The 22,101-nt window shown below is 40.0% G+C and overlaps 3 protein-coding genes across 4 annotated transcripts; 2 read left to right on the top strand and 1 right to left on the bottom strand.

The window, feature by feature from the left end:
- Positions 1–802: 802 nt before the first annotated feature.
- Positions 803–3,261, bottom strand: LOC135598313 (large ribosomal subunit protein mL102 (rPPR5)-like). Its single transcript, XM_065091901.1, has one exon. It carries the CDS (start codon positions 3,219–3,221, stop codon positions 960–962), a length of 2,262 nt encoding a protein of 753 aa, XP_064947973.1. The 5' UTR covers positions 3,222–3,261; the 3' UTR covers positions 803–959.
- A 3,152-nt stretch (positions 3,262–6,413) lies between these two features.
- LOC135598314 (cytokinin riboside 5'-monophosphate phosphoribohydrolase LOG1-like) lies at positions 6,414–9,180 on the top strand. The gene is made up of 7 exons (XM_065091903.1): positions 6,414–6,618; positions 6,978–7,075; positions 7,147–7,177; positions 7,485–7,584; positions 8,233–8,303; positions 8,628–8,771; positions 8,878–9,180. Exons 1-7 carry the CDS (start codon positions 6,499–6,501, stop codon positions 8,968–8,970), a joined length of 657 nt encoding a protein of 218 aa, XP_064947975.1. The 5' UTR covers positions 6,414–6,498; the 3' UTR covers positions 8,971–9,180.
- A 2,701-nt stretch (positions 9,181–11,881) lies between these two features.
- LOC135598312 (clathrin interactor EPSIN 2-like) lies at positions 11,882–20,350 on the top strand. Of its 2 annotated transcripts, XM_065091900.1 has the most exons (15): positions 11,882–12,115; positions 12,560–12,616; positions 13,202–13,325; positions 13,500–13,551; positions 13,778–13,857; positions 13,939–14,017; positions 14,219–14,302; positions 14,429–14,574; positions 14,645–14,983; positions 15,249–15,290; positions 15,408–15,503; positions 15,573–15,793; positions 18,056–18,252; positions 18,568–19,216; positions 19,548–20,350. In XM_065091900.1, exons 3-15 carry the CDS (start codon positions 13,291–13,293, stop codon positions 20,000–20,002), a joined length of 2,475 nt encoding a protein of 824 aa, XP_064947972.1. In that variant the 5' UTR covers positions 11,882–12,115; positions 12,560–12,616; positions 13,202–13,290; the 3' UTR covers positions 20,003–20,350. The 2 variants fall into 2 exon arrangements, with proteins under 2 accessions (XP_064947972.1, XP_064947971.1); XM_065091899.1 differs by lacking the exon at positions 12,560–12,616.
- The last annotated feature ends 1,751 nt before the right edge of the window (positions 20,351–22,101 follow it).

The following is a 22,101-nucleotide window of genomic DNA, read 5'->3' as shown; positions in this document are numbered from 1 at the left end:
TTAGAAAACAACACTAGAGCATGGCATCCATAAGGAGTGCTATCATTGTGCATCTTTCCAGGCTTTGTCTAGCTGTATCAGTAAACTCACTGTCTGTGCTAGATTTTTGAAATTTTGAATCACATATGCAATTAGTAAACTACAATATATGTTGACAAATGATTTAAGGGAAAAAAAATATGTTGATAAAGTATTAGCTCCACAAACAATTGGGCTGTGAAACATAGTTTTCCTTCATCATACAAACATAAACACTAAGATCATCAAAATGACAATAGAGCTATAACCCCTTCACAGCAGATAATGAGACATACACCTCCGTGAGATAAACCTACCAATTAGTAGCTTGTTCATGAATTAATTAGGTTTCTGTGAATATTTAAATGAAAAGGCCATGGATAGATTCAAAGTCAACTAAATCCTGAGCCAAATTATCATTGTTTTTCACCCATAAATAAATTGTGAAGTTGTTCGCAGACTGTTAAATCTTCCTTGAATACACATTCAGGCAAAGAATTCAGTGTAAACTCTCAGTTGAGTATCTCCAAATATGATGCTTCAAAGAAGCAGAACAGAAACTCCATATTAGTCATTAAAATAAATATAATCTGATAATCAGAATTTGTTAAGACAGCAAATAGGCGATACTAACATCGCTAATTGAATAAGTCAAAAAGCAACATGAGAAGCTTGTTTGCAAATTCTGACTACAAGACTTGTTTGAATAAATCAGAACAGTAGGTGAACAATGATATCATCACAAAGGAAAAATCTCACCCAATAAACAAGGGGAAAAAAAGCATCGAGGGAAAAGACTACCCATACTTTGATCTTTATTTGAAACTAGTAAATAACCTGCACGGATACCGGTTTTGTCTGCGAGTCCACTTATGGATCCGAATATGTAAAAAACAAGTGCCCAAATTACAGAAGATGTGACCAATCTGATACCATGTACTTCAGAAAGCATCCATTGCAACTCTTTCACCACTCTTTCCACTGGGTGCCTTCCCTGCCAGGATCCTCGACAGAATATCAGCTTGCTTCGTTTTCCCTTCTGCAATGAGGCTTTTGATTATATCATCACAGCCCTTTTTATCCACAACTCCTCCCTTGGCCTTAATCTTACACAGTATCGAGTAGGCTGGCATTGTCTTCCCTGCGGTATAAAGCACATCCAACACCCGGTCATAGCTTGAGAAGCTGACATCACAATCCCTCTCCAAAGCAAATTCCACCAGCTTTTGGGCTTCAGTTGCCTTGTCGCTGTCACATAAAGTAATCAGCAGGTGGTCGATATCAGGAGTGCAGTCATTCATGATCATCAGATTGATTCGCCCAAGGGCTTCCTCAACATGACCCCTCATGAAAAGTGCTTCCAGGATCTTATGGACCATGTCCATGTTCTCTTTCACCCCCTTCTCTATCATGCTCTTCATCACACGACTAGCTGTTTGAACCCGGCCATCATCAAACAGTGCCACCATCACTGAGCGGAACAAAGATGCACTCGGCAAGTGCCCCTGCTCCATCATGCTGCCCAGTGCTGTCCTTGCATCCGCCGGCTCACTTTTCTTCAAGAAACTCTCAACGAGCAAGACATAAGAATCAGCATCAGTCGGGACCCCATGGTGAGTCATGATAGTGAGTATCTCTGAAGCAGCCTCTGGCATCCCCTCCTTTGCGTGCCCACGGATTAAGCTGTTGAAGGCAACCTTGTCATCGACCCCTTTCTTCATCAATTGCCTGAAGAAAGCCTCCGCCTTCTTTGTGTCGCCATGATCACACAAGTACTCGATCATTGGATTGTATGCAGATGGCTCCAGGGTGGGGTATTGAGGACTCTGCATCGTCCCCTTCTCAAGAAGCTCATCGAGCAATGCTATAGCACTCTCATGCTTTTCACCCTTGCATAAGCTCTCCAACAGAACACCATACTGCATTGGGTCCACTACAACGTGATTGAACTGGGATGTCTTCCGGTGCACCTCCAGTGCCCCTTCCAAGTCACCCGACTCGCAAAGTGAAGTGACCAGCCTCAGGAATATGGACTTATCGTTTGGAGTCAGCCGTAGCTTGGCCATCTCATTTAGTGCCTTCTGAGCTTCTGCAGCTCTCCCAACGTCATCACAGAGGCCCGGCATGAGAGCTGCAAATGTCTTCTCACTAAACGTCAGGCCTTTCTCGCCCATCTCCGAAAACATCCGCAGCCCGTCGTCCACCCTGCCAGAGCAAACGTAGCCTTTGATCATGATGTTGTAGGAGATGGAATTGGGAGCGAAACCAGCCGCAGTCATTTCAGCGAAGACCTTCTCGGCATCGTCCATCTTCTTCGCTCGCGCCCAACCGTTAAGTATGGTGTTATAGGTGACGAGATCCGGAGCGATTCCCCGCTCCTTCATGTCAGCGAAGAAGCGCTGGGCGGTCTCCATCTTGATAGAGAGGCAGAAGCCCCAAAGGAGAGTGTTGTAGGTGGAGAGGCCAGGGAGGACGCCCTCTGCGATCATGGCGTTGAAAAGGCGCCTGGCCATGGCGACGCGGCCGGATCGAAGGATGGCCTTGAAGACGGCATCGTAGGAGCGGACAGTGCGGGTGACGCCGAGCTCCGGGAGGCGGCGGAAGATCTTGACGGCTTCCTGGGGAATGCGGGCGCAGCCGTAGCCCTCGATGAGGCTGGCGAACATGTCCTCGGAAGGGGGGACGAGGCGGTCAGGCATATCGTCGAGCAGGATGCAACGGGCGTGGTTGAGCATGGAGGCGCGGGCAAGGAGCAAGATGATCTCCCGATAGGTATCGGGATCATGGCGGAAGCCAGTCTTCTCGACCCAGCGGAAGAAGTGGAGGGCGTGGTCGGGATGGCGGGCGCCGCGGAGAACGGCGAGGACGAGGGACTGGTCGAAGGGAGCGAGGGAGCGGATGGAGTTCTGGAGGCGGGTGGTCCAGGGCCGCCGTGCCATCATGTAGCAGATGGTCTCGTGCAGCTGCTCTTCCTTCTTCGTGGAGTTCTCCCGGCAAGGAGGAGGAGAGACGGAGCTGGAATCCTGATCGGAGGGGCCAGGATCGCCGGCCGCGGCGGCGGCTGGAGTGAGGTCGGAGTAGGATGAGGAAGAGAAGGCATGATGGAGGATGGAACCGGGGGAGAGGGAGGCGAGGGTTAGGGTTTTGGAGGCGCGGTGGACGGCGGAGGAGGTGAGGGCGGAAGAGGAAGGGAGGTAGGCCATCACCTCGTGTTATGTTGTGGGACGGACCAGCAACGGGCTGCTATGTACTGAGTCGGGGTTTTGCCAGGGTTTCCTCAAGCGATCGCTGCTTCGCTGGACTCGGGTTTCGGCCCTGCGTCTGGGCCTGGAAAAGTCAAACACAGTAGACTCGCCCCTCATTGGTTGACGCTCGTCTGTCCCATCATGAAAGTGTTACGAAAATGTTATCAAGATGATAACTCGTCTTCGCCGGTTATTCTTCGCAAATTCCTTTTAAAAAAAATATTTTTTCACATTTTTCCTGATTTATTTTTTTCATAAATTTTCTAAAGGATAAAATTATATATTGCCTCCGTTTTGTCGATCACTATCTTCGCTCGTTGCCTTGCCTTTATCTTCGTCTCTTTCTTCGTTGTCTTCGTTAGTTGTCACATTCGTCCCGTCTTGTTCTTACGCCCATACTCTTATCGTCGTCCACTACTATACCACGCCTACACACCCTCGCTCCCATCTTCGTTCTCCACTCCCAATATGGTCATTGGGTTTTGGTCATCCCTCTACCCTCAAAATTTTATTATGTACATTTCGATCTTTCTCTTGCTCCTGAGGGTTATCGGTAAGACATCTAACCCTTTTATATTCAGAGCTTTACTGTGGAGAAGAGTATCGTTTTACTGTTAGAGGAAAAAAGAGAGGAGAAGTGATGCAATGGACGATAACAATGGGCAAGAATGCAAGGTGGAGACGATAGCTTGTAGGAAAAGGATAAATAATTTCATCTTTTAGGAAACAAGGAACTCTCTAATTAAAAAGAAGACGTTAATTAAAAAATTTTAAAAAATTAAAAAATCATATATATGGGTATTTTACGTTTAAAAAATCTCTAGTATTGAGTTCAACCTAATGGTACCTCATAATTGACTTTTTACCATAGGCACTCCTTTTTTTATTGACGAGATGAAAATATCCCTCGGCCCTCTTTGTTATTACCATTGCCTCTCCTCCTCAATGTCAAGCGCCTTTAGATAAAAATTAATTATGGAAGCACCATTAGGTAAAAGTTTAATACTAATTTTTTTTAACATAAAATACCCTATATATATTGTACAAACATGACTCATCAAAAATATCTTGTCTAATAACTAAAATAAGCATACATACCTCGAAATGATCTTGGGAGAAAGGCTAGTGTGTCATGCATAAAGTTAATGCGTTTAAGTGCCGGAGTAAATATGTTGATCTTTGTCATGCGACTCTCCCGAGCGGACAAAATATGTTGACTTCAATCATCAAAAAAAGTCCCAGTCAATTATCGTTTTATGGTCTTAAGTTATGTTTCGATAGAGAGATGGCAATAGTTGGCATGCCTCTTTGGTCGTTCACTGACTTCCTTTCTATATGTTCCAAGGATGTCGTATGGCTTTAGGAATATGCAGTGCTTCAATACAGAAACGATACAAGGGGTGTGAATAAAAGGGCAACACACATCGATACTTGTAAAGGCAATTAATAGATGTGATGTATGGGCGTAAGTCATGATCTAAATGATCGTGGAACTGATAGATATTTAACTTGTCACGAAAATTCATGGAACAGAGGAATGAAGGAGCACTCAAAGGTTTGAGAGAAACAAAGCATGTCCTTCGATGCATGAACAAAGAGTCAAGACGGCATTCCATGATTAATGTACTCGATCGCAACCTTCGAAGTTGTGGTTGAAACACTGCACTCGGCATAGTACATTTGGATTCATATTTAAGTTCAGTTTCTCGTCGTCCAGTATGTGTGCTCTTCTTTTGTGATCTGTTACTGCAAGATAAACTACTTCAGTGTTTAAGAGATTTATGTGCATGAAGAGACTCATCTGTTTATAGTATTCATTCTTAGTTATCGTCGATTATGGAAAAAATGAAGATTATTCTCTTTAGATCTCATGTTGGGGTAAAAGGTTTAATCGACCTATAATTATCTTTTGAATGATTGACAATCAATACTAATCATATTAGCGTAGTAGATTATTATCACTACTTATTTTGATGTGATCTGATGGGTTAAAACCTATCTTGTTCGTGGTCTATGGAGGTAGAAATCTCTGTAGCACTCGAGGCTTTCAGCTTTCTGTTCAGCAGACCGAGAAAAGGAGTGACGAGGGGAAGCGATCTCAAGACAGAGTTTAAGAGGAATGGGATCGGATTAGAATACAGGCTGCGAGAGTTCACGGAGGAGATGGGGCATTGCGTTTTTGTTCGTTTTACAGTACAAGATAAACTGGGAGGAGAGTAGGAAAGGCAAGTGGGTCTGAGGAGGCAAAGCAATCAGTGGAAGGTGATGGCGTGGATGGGAGGAGCGCATGCTTGGTCTGGTGAGGACGGCTTGGGGGGTGTGGGAGAATGGAGAGGGCGTGTTGAGCACAAAACAATAATAATTATACTGTGTTTCCTCTGCAAGCAGCAAAAAGTCCATGAGAGGAGGCTGTCTACTGTACATGTATTGAGCTGTTCACCACCCAAAACTTGTCATTGCCCTGGTCAAATGAGCACATTTGTACTTTTAATCTCCTCCTCTGTATCATTATAGTTGAGCCCATTACCTCTCTCTCTCTCTCTCTCTCTCTCATCTTATGTACTTAATCCTCGATTTTAACATTTCTGCTATGACACAGATTATTGCATGTATGCTATGATGAACTGAGAGAGAGAGAGAGAGAGAGAGAGAGGCGGAGAGAGAGGTTTTGCTTGGCAACTTTAGGATGAAGGGTTCATCCTGCAGCAAGATGACACAGGTTGTGCAGTGTGTTGAAAGGCTGATGACCCTTTTGACTTGTTTCCTACTGGTGCACAGATTCATCTTTACCATTTCTCAGTGTTGTATGCTGGTGTTCATGCTAGCTTCCAATTCACATGGAAGCAGTGTGAGGCCCAAAAGCTGAACAGGGTTTCATGAATGTTCTAACTTTTGTGGTTGTCCCGAGTCATTCACCTGTTGTCCAGGAGAACCCGGAGACAATGGACATGGAGGAAGAAGTGAGTAAAGAGGAAGAGGACAGCTTGTCTCTTTGTTTTGAAGGCCAACCCCATAACCCCTTGCCCGTGGTGTGGTTTTGGAGTGCGTGGCTGCAAGCACGTGTGCTCTCCCTATCATACATAGGCCTGCAGAGCGCACTAAAAAGGTCGTGTGTGTGTGTGTGTGTGTGTGTGTGTGTTGGACCAATGTCACTTGTAATATAAGGGGGACAGAAGTTGATCCCTGCAGAGACCAGAGGCAAAGAAGAAGGAGAGGAGTGTCGAGGAGTCTGGGAATGGAGGGGGAGCAGGAAACGAGACGATCCAAGTTCAGAAGGATCTGTGTTTTCTGTGGCAGCAGCCAGGGGAAGAAGAGAAGCTACCAAGATGCTGCTGTGGAGCTCGGCAAGGAACTGGTACGCTTGCATTCTCCTTCAAATCGTAGAAGAAATTGGTTTAGGGACCAATGCATGAGGTTGTTCTCATCTTTCCTGTACACCAAACAAAGAGTTATTGTTCATGGAATCTTAAGGTATAACTTTCATGGTGACTCATGCGAGTACACATGGGAGTACTGGGTTTTGGCTTTTCCTTCCAACTCTACAGTCTCTATTGCTCTGAGCTGTAGCTAGCTCTCCCATGGTTGTGGGATTGAGTTGTTACTCCATCAAGCACAACCATCTCACTCATTAACATTCACTAGTGAAATGTAACATGGTTAGAAGTCATAGTTCGATGTGACCTGAGGAGAACACCATCATCGAGTTTGTGGCAGGTGTCAAGGAGCATCGATCTGGTGTATGGTGGAGGAAGTGTAGGTTTGATGGGTTTGGTTTCTCAGGCGGTTCATGATGGTGGCAGGCATGTCATTGGGTGAGTTCACTGGATTTCTTAGCTTTCTTTGTGGAGGAGAAATGTCTGTAACTTTCTTCTTTTAATTGCAGGGTTATTCCCAGGATTCTCATGCCTCCTGAGGTATGCCATTTTTCCATGACAAGCGCATTAAGATGGGAAAAGAAAATGAAGTATCAATCATGTTCAAAGCTTTCTGCCTGTGTCTTAAATGTAGAAAACAAGATAGAATTCTTTTGGCAGTGACATATGCTGTTAGCTTTGTTCTTTTCTCATTTAGTTCTATGGCTTTTATATATAGTGCATCACCACTGGTCTTTCCTCCCACCATGTTTCAAGAAAGTTTCTCTCTCACTCTCTCTCTCTCTCTCTCTCTGTCCTTACATATGTCATCATTGATGCAGAGTTACTGATGCTTTTGCTGCTGCAGATAAGTGGTGAGACTGTAGGGGAGGTGAAGGCAGTAGCAGACATGCACCAAAGGAAGGCAGAGATGGCAAGGAACTCTGATGCCTTTATTGCCTTGCCTGGTTAGTATATGAATCAGCTGATCTTTCACTTGCTACCACTTTAATATACCAAGGCAACTCAAGAAAGGGAAAAGTAATGAGTACTTCCTCCCCAGAATGACCTGGGCTTGACTTTCCCTTGTGTGCAGGTGAATGGTGATGATTTTGTGACTCCTTTTGAGCTCTGTGCTTCAGGAAAAAGCATGATGAATTTTGCTTTTCTGTGTTTTATTTTTTATTTGCTTTTAATGAATAAAATATTCATTATAGTAAAAGAATGACTAGTTGTTTAAAGGAAAACTTCTGATCCTCTCACTACTCTCTTCTTAGATTGGTTAAAAGGCTCAAACACTCAGGTCAAAAGGAAAGTTTTTGTTATGTTTGTCTGATGAACTTTATCAGACCACTGTTTATATGCAAACAAAGAAACTCTCACTCTTCATTAGAAGTTGGACTGTCTTGGAAATAGATGGACTGTTACCTCAAATTATTTATCCTATTAATCAAGCAAGTCAAAGCCTTGTAAAAGTCCAAAACAATTCCAATTCCAACAGTTAGCACAGCATCAGGGAAAGTAACTAAAATCAAATGGAAATAGCAGAGTCTTTTTAGGCCATTTGAGCTGGTGTTTCAACTGTAATCAAGGGGCTGATTGAGATGTTGGTGCAGGAGGATATGGAACCCTTGAGGAGCTGCTTGAAGTCATAACATGGGCTCAGTTAGGCATCCATGACAAGCCGGTAACGCCTTTTCACAGCTTTTCTTTTGATTATTTTGATGAAGATACACTTGTTGTTTTAACCGAGGAAAATAAGGTTCATGGAAGTACTTCCATGATCAAGAGAGAAAGATCCCATTTGGATTCAAATTTCCTGATCATAAATACCTACACTGAACCAGAAGTGACATGAAAATGAAATCTGAGCGAGTTCAGAAACTCTTAAGATTACTCGAATTCTTCCCTGGTCTTGCATCTGACAAAGTCAACGAACTGAGTCATCTGTGTCTCTTCAAGAATCCACATGCTCAAACTGGTCTCATATCTGTATATGTGATCTTTGCAGGTTGGCTTGCTGAACGTAGAGGGATACTACAACTCCCTGCTATCTTTCATTGACCAAGCCGTGGAAGAAGGTTTCATCAGCCCGAGCGCTCGCCACATCGTCGTATCTGCTCCCACAGTGAAGGAACTGGTCAAGATGCTGGAGGTAATTCCTCTTTCTCGTGAGCAAAGATACAACAGATTAGCATTAACAAGTTAGTGGGGAAGGTCTTCATCTGAGTTGCATCTGCTTCTTCTCGTGCATCACAAAGGAGTACTTCCCCCGGCATGAGAGAGTTGCATCCAAGCTGAACTGGGAGATGGAGCAGCTGGGATACTCTCCCAAGAGAGAGATTTCTAGGTAGAGAGTGGAAGGAGGAGAACAAGAAGAACACAAGTGGAACCTCGTTTTGGCTTTCAGGGTTGCAGATCCGGAGGCAGCAGAAACACTCCTACCTTGAGGAAATGCTCAGGATTGTTGTTCATGTAAATTATCACAGTGTTCAGATGTGTAATGCTACCAACATATCTTCTTCTCCAAATGCATAGTACTAATCATAACAAGGCTTTGGCAACCATGTATTGTGTATGTCCAGCTATGAAACCTTAAGGAAATTGCTACTCATGCATAGTGTGTTAAGGAAAAGTAAAGGAAATCTTAAGATCACTTGCTAATAGTGCAGGACAAGAAGAGAAAGCACTTGAGAGTGTGATGATGAGCTGCAACATATGAAGAAGAGACCTGTCCATCTCAACCACATCAACACATCTGAAGCTTGTGGAATGAAGTCCCAACTCAAAGTACTTACTCTTCGTTCAGGTTTCATCTGTGTCTCACTTAGACAATGACACGGCTACTTGGATGCACGCTGGTGCCAGCTATCGACCCACCAAACACGTTGAGCAGTAGCATCACCAGTCACCAACCATCTCGTCAATCTCAAGGTGAGTTGGGAGCTTACAAGAAAAAATTATCTCTAATTATATGTATTAGATTCATTTACTAATAAATGAATTTTGATACTCAGAATATTGATCTTATAATTATATATTATCCTCTGTAATTAGTTATCTCGATTCTTATACAAAGATTATATAGAAATAAAAAAAAAATGACTTTGAGATACTATCAATCATATGGCGCACTCGCTTACCTCAAGGTCGATCTGAGAGGCAGAAAACTTTGGATTAAAAATGACTTTTTATGCAGGTGGATGATTTGATCGGAAAAGTCTCTCCCTCTGACCAATTTGAATAAACATGATAGACTTCATCACATCTCATTGCCTCTTCTTTATCGGCACTCTTGTTTGTCACGTAATCAACACGTTAAGAAGTTGGTGGAAAGTGGGCCATTAGCCACCTCTTGATGCGATTAATTTATGTGGTGTAATCATAATGTGCCCTCTCTCTCTCTCTCTCTCTCTCTCTTTCTCTCTCTCTTGTGGCTATGGGAGCTTGGAATCCATCACCATCACATGCACCCACCTCATCTCCTCCCTCTTTGTCGGTGGCTTCTTCGAGAACAATAATTTAACACATGGAATTAATTTTTTGAAGTTTGAGTTGAAGAAGTCTATGAAAAACCTCTTAATTACTCATGATACTTTTATTATGAGAGGATATTGATACAAATTATAATTTGAACTATAGTAACTAATAAATATTTTACTATATTTAAACTTAACAATAAATATAAAAAGCAAAATATAAATTGATGTTTAAAATACTAATTTAATGATGATATGTTAGACTTATTTATTGAGGATTGAGGATTCAAATTTTCATCTTATAATTTGATGATAATGTGTTAAGCCTACTTATATAGATATGATTTGAAATATCATCCAAAAAAATCTTTAATATCTATCTAATTAATAAATATTGAGAATTCAAAATCTTATATGGGAACTATGAATGTGTTATCTATCTTACTCATACAGACCTTATAATATCACTGAAAATTTTTGGGATCAAGATTCATCTTTACCAATTATACTTTATAAAAGAACAAAAGAATTTGAGAGATCTGTATACACCTTTGTATTTTGTGTGTGTTCTTTGTTGAATCATCATGCATCCATGCATGAAGTTATTAGTGTGGAACTACTGAAAAGGTTTAAGAGAGAGAGAGAGAGAGAGAAAGAGATGGCCAGAGGTCCTAATTGTGGTTTGGCTTGGCTTGGCTGCATGTATGGCTGAGGAAGAGGAAGAACAAGTGGTCATGTCTGTGGCATCTAGAAGGCTGAACAGCTTAGTTAGGATGGTGTCCTTTTCATCTGGGAGGAGACACCAAAGAGAAGCCATCGGCAACACAAACCCCTTTCAAATAATTTATCTTTCTTGGGGAGGGGAAAAGATGTTTTTTCTTGAATTATTAATAATGTGAACCACTTTTAATTCATTTTGTAATCAAAGATTACCTATAAGAAAATTGATTTCTATATGAAAAAGATAAGTGATTATAAAATATCATTTTTAATCTTGATAAAAAAAAGAAATGAGATCTAGATGATAAATAATTGAGAGAAAATTTTAGATCAACAATTATAATTTTAAGTGATAAAATATATCAAGAAAGACATAATCACACAATTCATAAAAGAGAAACATCTTAAGAATTTGGCTCTAGTTAATCATTAATTTCTTTATAAAGACCATAAGCTTGTAAATATTACTAAGGGGTTTGATTCTAAGGTTAATGTTAAACATGTAACTTTTAAAAATATTCAATAATTATATTAAAAAAATAAAATGGATTATGTAAAATATATAATTTTTCCAAGTAGAAATTGAAAACAAACCTATCTTCCTATGATAAAAAAAAATCCACTTTTAATTGATAATAAATGTAAATTAGTTGTCCTCTACACACACACATTCACCTGAATTCACCTCCATAAATGTCTTATTTTTGGATTAATAATAATAATAATAATAACAGAAACTCAATTATGCTAAATCCAATCCTCATTACCTTCACCATATATGATCAAAATTTATATTGGAGGTCAACAAGTGGCTACAGCATGAGGGGACATTCAAGTAATTTCAATGGCGCCCTTCTTTGACACCCATGCATGTTGTCAAGTTCCGACAGGATTCAGATAATTTATTGGCGATTCATGTGGGGCCCAAGAGTATTCTATCGGAGAGCCAACCGAAATAAACTAATGTGGTTGGCTACTAATCCCTGAACCCTATTGTTAACCATGAGGAAATCCTTAACCCACCGCAGGGGCGGAAGAAATCTCTCCCTTCCGACGCCTTCTCCGTCCCCCTTTTTTATTCCTTCTTTCCCCTCTTTTTCTTCGTCTCATTCCTCCCCGTCCTCTTCCCAGGCCGCGTCGGAGAGGAAAGAGAGAAACCCTAGGGCTCGTCGGTGGAGCGCTGGCGAATCCATTCCACCGATCTCCGATTCTATTTCCTTGATTCCTCCTCCGATCTCTTTTCCCCCTCTGCGACCCGTTCTTGGTCGGATCTGGGTCGCCAAGATCATCGACTCCCGAGGTTCGTTTCGTTACCTCTTGTTTCCCTTTTTTCCTTTCTTTTTATTTTCCGTTTTGGATATCGATTTCCTCGTCGCTGCGTCTCGGGGCTCGGGTTTGAATATTGGATCTGACCTTAGCTTGGATTTCTGGAGAAATTTCGCTGATTGCTCTATTTTTGTTCTCATGTTGGTGGATTTGATGTACCGTGATAAAAAAGATTCCGTTTTGGATCGAAAAAATTGTTTCTCGGGACTGGATCTTTTTGTTCATGTTGATTTTGTTTCGTTTTTGTTGGATCTGGACGGGGATATTGGTGCCGTGGATCCCAAATTTAAGCTGAAAATTACTAGATCTGGATGCTTCTGCGTGGAATCTTGTCATAGTTCGATCATTGTGCTGGCCGCTTTGTAATTATTGCTATTCTGATGGATATGATGTAATTTTTTCTACTCTGTTTGTATAGGTTTTCGATAGGAGATACTGTCTGATTTCCTTCATATATACTGTGGAAACTTCTAAGGTTGACTACTTCCATTTAATTTACTTGTTTACTATTTAATTTAGTTGATATTTTGTTAGCCTGTGGATGACATGTAGCAAATTCGTACCTATAAAAAGTGCATGAGATTGAGACGAATCTGGTGCTTTGTTTGTTTTTATGTAAAAAACTTTTTTTTTGGGTCATTTTCTAGGGTTTTTGACATTTTCGTATCTTGACGTAATGGGTATCTTTTTATCAGCCCTCTTTTTGGACATTGGCATATCGCAGATCGTGATTAGCTTTTTCATGTAGTTGCATGTAAAAAACTATTCATGATGCCGCTATTCTTTTCATTTATTTGGTGCATAAGAATAGTGCACATAGGTATACCTTGACCCAAAACCCCCTTTTCTTGTTAACTGCTGAATAGTGCACTTGAGTCTGCTTTAGGCGTTGATAAAAAATAAAAGCTTTTCAATTTTTGGTCATTTCCTTTTGGCTGTTGTACTTAACTAATTGCAATTTCGGTTTTTATTTCTAGATGGTTCTTATGGATAACATTGTTGGCATCTTATTTTGTCTATCTGTCTAATAAATCCTATTATGTTTCCTTGTCAATGATAGAACAACTGGTTAGGTTCTTTTGGATTGCTTACAAAAGAAAATTCAAAGAAGGCTGCTGAAAGAGGAAGTGTTCTTGATCAACAAGGATCATGAAGAAAGCTTTTGATCAAACTGTCCGGGACCTGTAAGATCTTCTGTTGTCATGACTTTAACTAGTGCCTTGGAGTAACTTTGGACTTTGTTACCAAGTAACTCTATTGCATGCAGCACTATACCTTGATTATATGGGTCCACTTTGCAGTGTTCTTAATCTTCTCAGGTACAAGGTTAACTAATTTGTCACTTCTTGCATGTGCAGAAAACGGGAGGTGAACAAGAAAGTTCTGAAGGTCCCCAATATAGAGCAGAAGGTGTATTGTGTAACATATCTCATATGTTATTTGTTCACTTAGTTGTCTATATTCAGGCTGCAACTGAAACTGAGTTTGTCAGTCAAGAGAAAAGGATAACTGCTTAATTAAGTGCAGATTCCTGAGATTGATATTTAGCGTCAAAGATGATCCTGAAATAGTATAATATGTTCTTTTGGCTAGTTGTGAAGCTTACACATTTATGCTTTTGGGATCTTGACTTCAGATTCTTGATGCAACCAGCAATGAGCCTTGGGGACCACATGGATCGCTTCTGGCAGATATTGCACAGGCAACCAGAAACTAGTAAGCTTGTAACTCTATCGATCAGCATGCTTCCTGCTGCTGCTTGTTTTATGGAACCTCATTGGTTATGCAACTGTGTAGTCATGAATACCAGATGATCATGAATGTGATATGGAAGAGGATCAATGACACAGGAAAAAACTGGCGGCACGTTTACAAGGTGTTGAATATAGATCTTTCTATACATTTGGATCTTGTGGTTTTCCTAGTTAACTCTGATTTGCTTAACTTATTCAGATTGTGCACATGCAATGCACCATGGGATTCTGTGTGTTCATTTTATTTGAACTTCAGATATTTATTGAATCCTTATTCCTAGTAATAGTTTCATTTATTGTTCTTTTTTCAATGATAAATGTAGGCACTGACTGTTTTGGAGTACCTTGTTGCACATGGATCTGAACGCGTGATTGATGAAATGAAGGAGCATGCATACCAAATATCAGTAATATAACACTTGCCCTTTATCTCTCTTCTGCATGCTGTGAAATGTGTCTAATTTGGCTTGCAACTATTATAGATTATGCTATACATAGCACTCTTTTGACTGTAAACAATGCCTGTATTTCAGACTTTATCAGACTTCCAGTATATTGATTCAAGTGGAAGGGATCAGGGAAACAATGTTAGAAGGAAATCCCAGAGTCTTGTAGCTCTAGTGAATGATAAAGAAAGAATACAGGAAGCTCGGCAAAAAGCTGCTGCTAACAGGGACAAGTGAGTTAGATTTCTGAACTTAAGCGATATTTCACTTTATGTATTTGATGTATCTTCCATTCTTGGATAGATATCGAAGTACGTTTTCAACTGGTAGACCTGGTTCACATGGAGGCTATGGTGATCGTTATGACGATGATCGTTCTGCTAGTAGAGATGAAGACCGATATGGTAATGGAAAGGAAAGAGAATGGGGATATAGAGATGATGACAAATATGGTAGAGGTCGGGACTCTTATGGCGGAGAGGGGGATCGATATGGTAGGTATGCTGATGAACGTTCTGGCAGAGATGGTTACAGAGATGATGACTATAGAAGAGGTCGTGGAAATGATGATTATCAGTATGGTTCAAGAAATAGGAGCCTCAGCAGAGACCGTTCCCTTGATGATGATGACCGCTCATCTCGGTAATGATACTTGGTTTTACTTTGCTAAGAATGAAGTTTTTTTTACTGATGCCAATTCTGATTATGTTGATCTTAAAGTAGGAAATCCTCTGTGAATTGTCGAGGCATGTTAAATTATTAATTTATGTTTTACTAATTGGTGCCCTATTTACTAATTTTAAATGGTATGATCTATTTATTCCACCATCCAATGAATTGCTGTTTATCATAGCTTCTGTAAAGAATGATTATATGGCATGCTTAATTATTCTCTTCTCGGTTGCAGAAGTGGAGGCGGCAGAGCTGACAATCTTCCTCATGATGAAAGGTTGTGAACTGTTGAAATTTCTGCTTTATAGACATTATAGTTCTGAGACTTGTGTATTCAAGTTGTGTTGAACTCGGGCTACACTTTCTCTGGACTAATAATTATTTATATAATCAGGCAGCTGGACCGTAGGCTTTCTGAGCAGAGTATTGGTGCACCACCAAGCTATGAAGAAGTTGCAAAAGATGCTCAAAATCATGTAAAAGAAGATAGGTATGTGTCTGTTATTACTATGTTCTTTAGAATTGTGCAAGTCGACTCTGACATCAGATCCACTGGCAGAAATGAAAGTGATTTCACAGCAGCTGCGCCAAAAGCATCTTCGCCATCAGCTCCTAGAGCAAACTCTTCTTCAGAAGGTAGGAACCAAACTTCTTCACCTTTTGCACCAGCAGCAAGCTCTCCTTTTACAAACCAAGGCTCAGGCCATGCTCCGGCTGGTGTATCAACAAACAACAATGATAACGGTTTTGATGAGTTTGATCCACGTGGTATGGCATCAGGTAATGCAGATTGTGGCTTTTGTAAGTGTAGCATTTCTAATCTTCCTTTGTTGCTTATGTGAAAATGTTGTATCAGTTTTATGAGCTATTTATCTGGTAATATAAGAACAAATAGGTACTAATTGTGGCCAAACAATGTGGTTAGTTGGTTTCTACTATCTTTTATTTCTAAAACTTCGGGTTCAATCCTCTGACCTCTCTACAGGACTTCACAGCAGCCTAAATTTTTACCAGAGGCTAGGATCATTTTAGATTAATTAATTTTCAAATAAACATATCAAATAGAAATGGATTTTCTCTGATCTCAATGCTGCTTTACTGGTGATTCACCTTTTAAGCTATCTGTGTTGGGATTTTGAAGTCACAGGGATGCTAAAAGAAGAACCAGAGGAAGATACTGGTTACTTATTTTCGGTGCAAGTATGTGAAAGATTGGATGCCAATATCAGAGTTTTTTGAAAAAGAGTTATAAAGAGTATAGGGACAACATGGAATTAAATGAAGAAGAGTAAGGGAGGCCAGAAAGAAAATGAGATTCAGTAGTAAAAAAATTTAATTTGGTATATAGCAGAGGATATGTTCTACAGTAGATGACCAATTAATGAAGGGGGGTGTAGTCTTAGGGGACAGACAATAAACAATAACAGGGATATAGATCAAATAAGCATAACACACTGGAATAAAGGGAGAAAGAAGGGGAAACAAAGAAAGAGAAACAATTTTTAACAGTAATTGTGATGTAATGGGTTACACCACAAATCCTAAGCAAGGTTTAAAAGCTGGTCTCGTGAACATGTCAAGTCGATAAGCATTGGCCATAAGTATGTCCGGTCCGATTTAGAGATGAGATGCGCAAAAAATGAAAAAGTAATGATTCAAATTTAATTCATATGTGGTGTATATAGTGGCAGCAACATTTGCGGCATTTAATTCTATGCTCCTAGGCACTCAACCTGATCGAATTTTAACCCAAGATTGAAACCTATTCCTTGAGAATCTAACACATTACTAATATATAAATGATCTTCAGATGAAGGCAAAAAATTTATCTGTTTGAATCGATGAAGCCTAGGTGATGAGACCTAGTTTCATTGCCCAAGGTGGCCATTTTTAACAACATTGATTTTTGTTGAATTCTCATCTGTATTGCTAGATATTAACTATACACTGTTAGAAATAGTTGGAATGAGCCATGCTTGGACAACTAGGCTAAACCTACCTGGAACAGGTCAATTTTGGTCAATTCTAGCTGATCTATCAAACTTGAAAGAAGAAAGAGGCTAGTTACTGCTTCCTGTGGTAGTCACAAGAAAAGGGTAGGAAAAATGGGAGTGGAGGAATGATTTTTTTTTTAAATGTGATTATATGTGTTAAAGTGGAGATGATATGTATTAAGTGGAGATTCACTATCATCGTGTTTGACATTTGCCACTATCATCGCTTCCATAGTTGGGGCATGTTTGTTGCCACTGCATGAGACAGAGAAGAAATGGTGGATGGAGAGGCTTGGAGAGGGCAGAGACCAACTTGTAGCATCATAAGGCCATGGATGGCATGATATGGTAGATGATGCCATGGGATGTCATTGGATTTGGTATTAATCCTACTAGCACACTCTTCAAAGAGTTTCATAAAAGTTGTTTTTGCATCACACAGTGCTTCACTAGAAATGGTGACTGGATAGGCTTGGGGGTCACATAGGGCCAAGTTCTGTTTTATTTTGTGACAAATATTTAGTTATTACCGCCACAATGTACTGGTGAGTTATCAATTGATGTTTTGGTTTGCAGTTAACCCCATAAATAAGGATGCTTTTCCGAATCACTTTACCTGCATTAGTTTTTAAATTTTCCATCACTAATTTTGAGTTAACATCATGAGTATAGAGTGACATGTTTTTCCTCCTAATTATCATTTGTCGTCCTCCCCTTCTAAAGCTGCAGCTAAACCTTATCAATGCTGCCTTTTTTTATGTTTTTTTAAAACAAATATATGTTTCTTATATTAGAATGTAATGATTATTTCAAGTCATAGTTCTGTTGTAACAAATGCATAATGAAGAGGTAAGAAAAAATAAAAATAAACTGAATTCTAATAAAGAATGCCAAATTGTTTGGAGATCACTAAATTAATATGATCGACTCCAAAATTTAATAATAACTAGTGTAACTTGTTTTTTGATGCAACTCTCTTGATTTGATGTCATAACATGTCAATCTTGTAATGAGCAATAACAAGGGCTTTGTTTCTTCCCACAATCAGCTGCTCCACCTGCTGCGGGTAGTCATGAGATGAACTTATTTGGATCAGCATCAGCATCAGCATCAGATCCTATTTATTCTCTGGCATTGGTGCCATTGACTACAACTAACAGTGGTACTGAAGCTGATCTTCCTGCAAATTCAAGTTTTGCGACAGATTTTGTTGCTGCATCATCGGCATCTGCTGTATTCAGCCAGGTTTGTTTGATCATTTAATTACTAGCGTAAATCCCTGGATACTTGCAATGCAGTTAATTGTTTAATGAGGCACATGTACATGTACCAAAATCAGGACAGGCTTTGTTACAGTGTGGACTTTTATGACATTATGAAGTCTCATTAACAAGAAAAGTCCTGCAGTACAATTTATTTCTTTTTTGCTTGTTATACAGTTACAGTGAACTGTGATGGCATTTCCTTTCCTCTCGCTGCGTGCATTTGTTTTACTCTTACTGTATCAATCTTATCTTGCTTGACTGAGTGTGATTCTTTCTTCTTGACCTTTTTGTCCAGGCTGGTGAAAATCCTTTTGGGGATCCTCCTTTTATAGCTACTCAAGAAAATTTTCCCAATCAGCAAGAGATTTTTCCACCAGTCTCTTCCTTCAATTCAATTTCATCTGGAGGTGCTGAAATTCTTGCACCTGCAGCTCCCAAGATTGAAACAACCACAAGCTTTGACTTTGATGGCTCTTTTGGTGGTGTTACTTACAATCCTGTATCAGATGGTCAACAAAGCTCTTTTGCTGGTCCTGCTATGTTAACTTCAGAAGCACCTGTGACCCAGCCGAATAATATATCAGGTATGCTTGCCCCACAAACAGGATTCACAGCCTCAGTAATTCCGCAGGAATCCCGGGTAGCAACAACAGATGTCCTGGGCAACCCTCTTCTACAGTCAGGTCCACCAGCTATTTTTGCATCACAGGTGACTCAATTTACTGCACAGGAGGCTCGTCCTATTGCTCCAACAAATCCACAGACCACCCAGCCGAACCTTCTTTCACAGTCTGGCTTGCAGGCTCCTCCTATGGAAGTGACCGCTTCTACATCATCTTTGACACCCGTGAAAGCTGTTTCTTCAAAAGATAAGTTTGAGACCAAGTCAACGGTGTGGGCTGACACATTGAGTCGAGGACTAGTCAATCTGAACATATCTGGATGTAAGTGTTTAGTCTTTCTTACTCAGTATTTAGTTGTTTCTCAGTTCCAATGTGCTGTTTATGAAAAGGCACTGAGGATTCACTAGATAATATATTGTTTACAGGTCATGCATATGCTTAGTTTTATGATTGATGCTCTGCTTGTAGTTTTTGATTGAGGTGTTGCTTGTACTTTTATGTGACATCATAGTGCATTCATGCATCACATGTACATCTCAAAAGATTACATATGGTAAACATAATATCCATGCAAGTTTTGCATCTTCCACATCAGCCATATTACATGGCTTTCTTTTTTGTGCTCTCTTATTCATAATTGAATTTCATGCAGCTAAAATTAATCCTCATGCGGATATTGGAATTGACTTTGATTCTATAAATCGGAAAGAGAAAAGGAAAGAAGAGAAGAAGGTATCTGCAACCCCAATATCTACAACCACAATGGGCAAAGCTATGGGATCTGGTTCTGGCATTGGCCGCGCCGGTGCAAATACCCTCATCCGCCCCGCCAATCCCACCATGGGCATGGGCATGATGGGTGGTGTTGGTATGGGAATGGGCATGATGGGTGGTGGTGGTATGGGAATGGGCACGGTGGGTAATGGTGGTATGGGAATGGGTGGTTACGGTGGCAGCATCAATCAACCTATGGGCATGGGAATGCCGCCACGACCGCCGATGGGAACCCCTATGGGTGGAACTGGTATGCCTGGGGTCGGATACAATCCCATGATGGGTATGGGCAACTATGGTTCGCAGCAACCATACGGAGGTGGATATAGGTAAGGAGATCCTCATTCCAAGAAATAATTAGACTGTATGGTGTAACTAGTTGATACCAGCATCATCGTATTTGCTATCTTGGTTGGAGATGTATCTGCTGATGTGTTTGATAATGGTCTTGGTATTTCAAACATTACTAGTGGTCTCGTTGTACATGAGTCGGTCATTGCTCTGTTGTAGCCGTCACATGGGTGATGTATGGGGTTATATTGGTCGTAGAGTGACTCCTTTTTTGTGAATTTTGGAAGAAGATTTGTTTCAGCATTCATGCTGAATAGGAAAATAAAGATTCATTATTAGTAATTTCACAATGAAATATTTGCTCTAGTACTATCGATTGGGCCTTTTGAATTCAAGGTTTGTCAGATGAGTTTGCCTCTCATTTCTTCAGGTTATTTGATGTTAATGCTTTACTAGTGTGGTTTCATAATCTGTTCTCGAGAATTTTTGAGTGTTCGATCTCGGGACTGTTCACTTTGTAGCTTCATTTTATGTGGTTTCCCGAATGCCTGCTGGTTATTTAGTTAACAATGATCTGATTTTGGCATGTCAATATGAGGTATTTAGTGTTCTTAAATCATAGTAGAATATTAGCAATTATATTTTGACATGTAACTGCGTGCAAATTCCAAAACATTTGAACGTACTTACATATTTGCGCAATGTGATGTTTTAATTTTTGTTTTGAAATATGTACTACTATGTTTATAAATGATGCCATCTTGTACTCATAATATATATCTTTAAAGATGTACATAAATTTTTCTGGATTTTTATTTCATTTTCTCTAAGGGCAGTTCTCAAATCGGGATTTCTTTTGTTCTGCCTTTTTCGATATTTTTCAATCATTCGTGTAGTATTCTAATTTTGATCATATTAATTTTTTTATTCATATTCTTACAATTGTCTTCTAAATTTTTATTAGAGCGAGGAAGACATGGTGGTCGTATATAAAACCTCTGACATCCTTATCCATTTTAATAATTTATGATTTTTTTTGGTAAGATTTCTTTTCTATTAAATAATATCCAAGATATCTAACTGTTTGCTCATAAGATACTGTTAATCTTTTGTTTTGGTATCACATTTGGACATATTGATGTAATGGATCATATTTGAACAATCCTCTATTTTCTTGATTGATTGGGACTAACATTCACAGTGTTGTGCAAATTCTAAAACAATTATATTTACAAAATAATTCCATCTACCTTTTCCAAATTATATATTTTTATTGCAGAAAATAAAATTCAACCTCCATTATAAAATACTTGATAGCAAACATGGCGTGTCAAAAATTCTAAATGATGAATAAGCAATTAGGAAAATAATATAAGAAAAAAAAGCTACTTTGTCATTAAACAAGAACTCATGATTCACAGGTTTAGATGGAACCCTAAGATTTTTGGTAGGAGTTTGTGAGCTTGTTGTGGGTAGTGTGAATTCCATGCTCATTAGCAGACTCCCCTACCAACTTGCAGTGTTCTCACAGTAAGGCACCATTCCACTGAGCTCCTTCAAGGAAGGTGGTGAGGGATGGAAGTCACTGCAGATTTGTACTTGCCTATCTTTAGGACAAATTCCCATGCCTAATTTTACAGCCTGAGGACATTAAAGGTCACCTGAAATGGGAGCTATGCTGACAGCTCTCCCATGGAGACTCAAGTTGACTCTCCTCTTCCAGTTGACCTCTTCATCAAAGATCTGAGGCCAAACCTGCCTAAATTTGACGGTGCCATGTGTACATACATATATCTCATCCAGTTGTTCTCCATCCGAAATATCTCCAAATGATCTTGTGAGTTAGAATCCCAGATTCTGTCATCAACACTTTTCATGACCAGACACAAATCTGGTCTCAGATTTGATTGTGGTCAAACTCCAACATTGTCGTTAGATCTCCAACCAGCAGCTGAGAGTCTAAAAGTCAAACCAGCTTAGGTGATGGCAGTAAAATATCTGCATTAAATCACAGTTTCTGCAGCGATTCACTCTGTTCTGATGTTATGTGTAATGAGAGCATTCGATCTCTACTGTTCACCGAGGATAGAAAGTGATTAGAACTGGTCATTAATGGATGATTAGTTTCCTTGGCTGTTGCC

Source organism: Musa acuminata, chromosome BXJ2-1 (assembly GCF_036884655.1).
Source record: "Musa acuminata AAA Group cultivar baxijiao chromosome BXJ2-1, Cavendish_Baxijiao_AAA, whole genome shotgun sequence".
Lineage (NCBI taxonomy): Eukaryota > Viridiplantae > Streptophyta > Magnoliopsida > Zingiberales > Musaceae > Musa > Musa acuminata.
The sequence above is the reverse complement of the archived record's forward strand: the minus strand, read 5'-3'. Positions and strand labels throughout refer to the sequence as shown.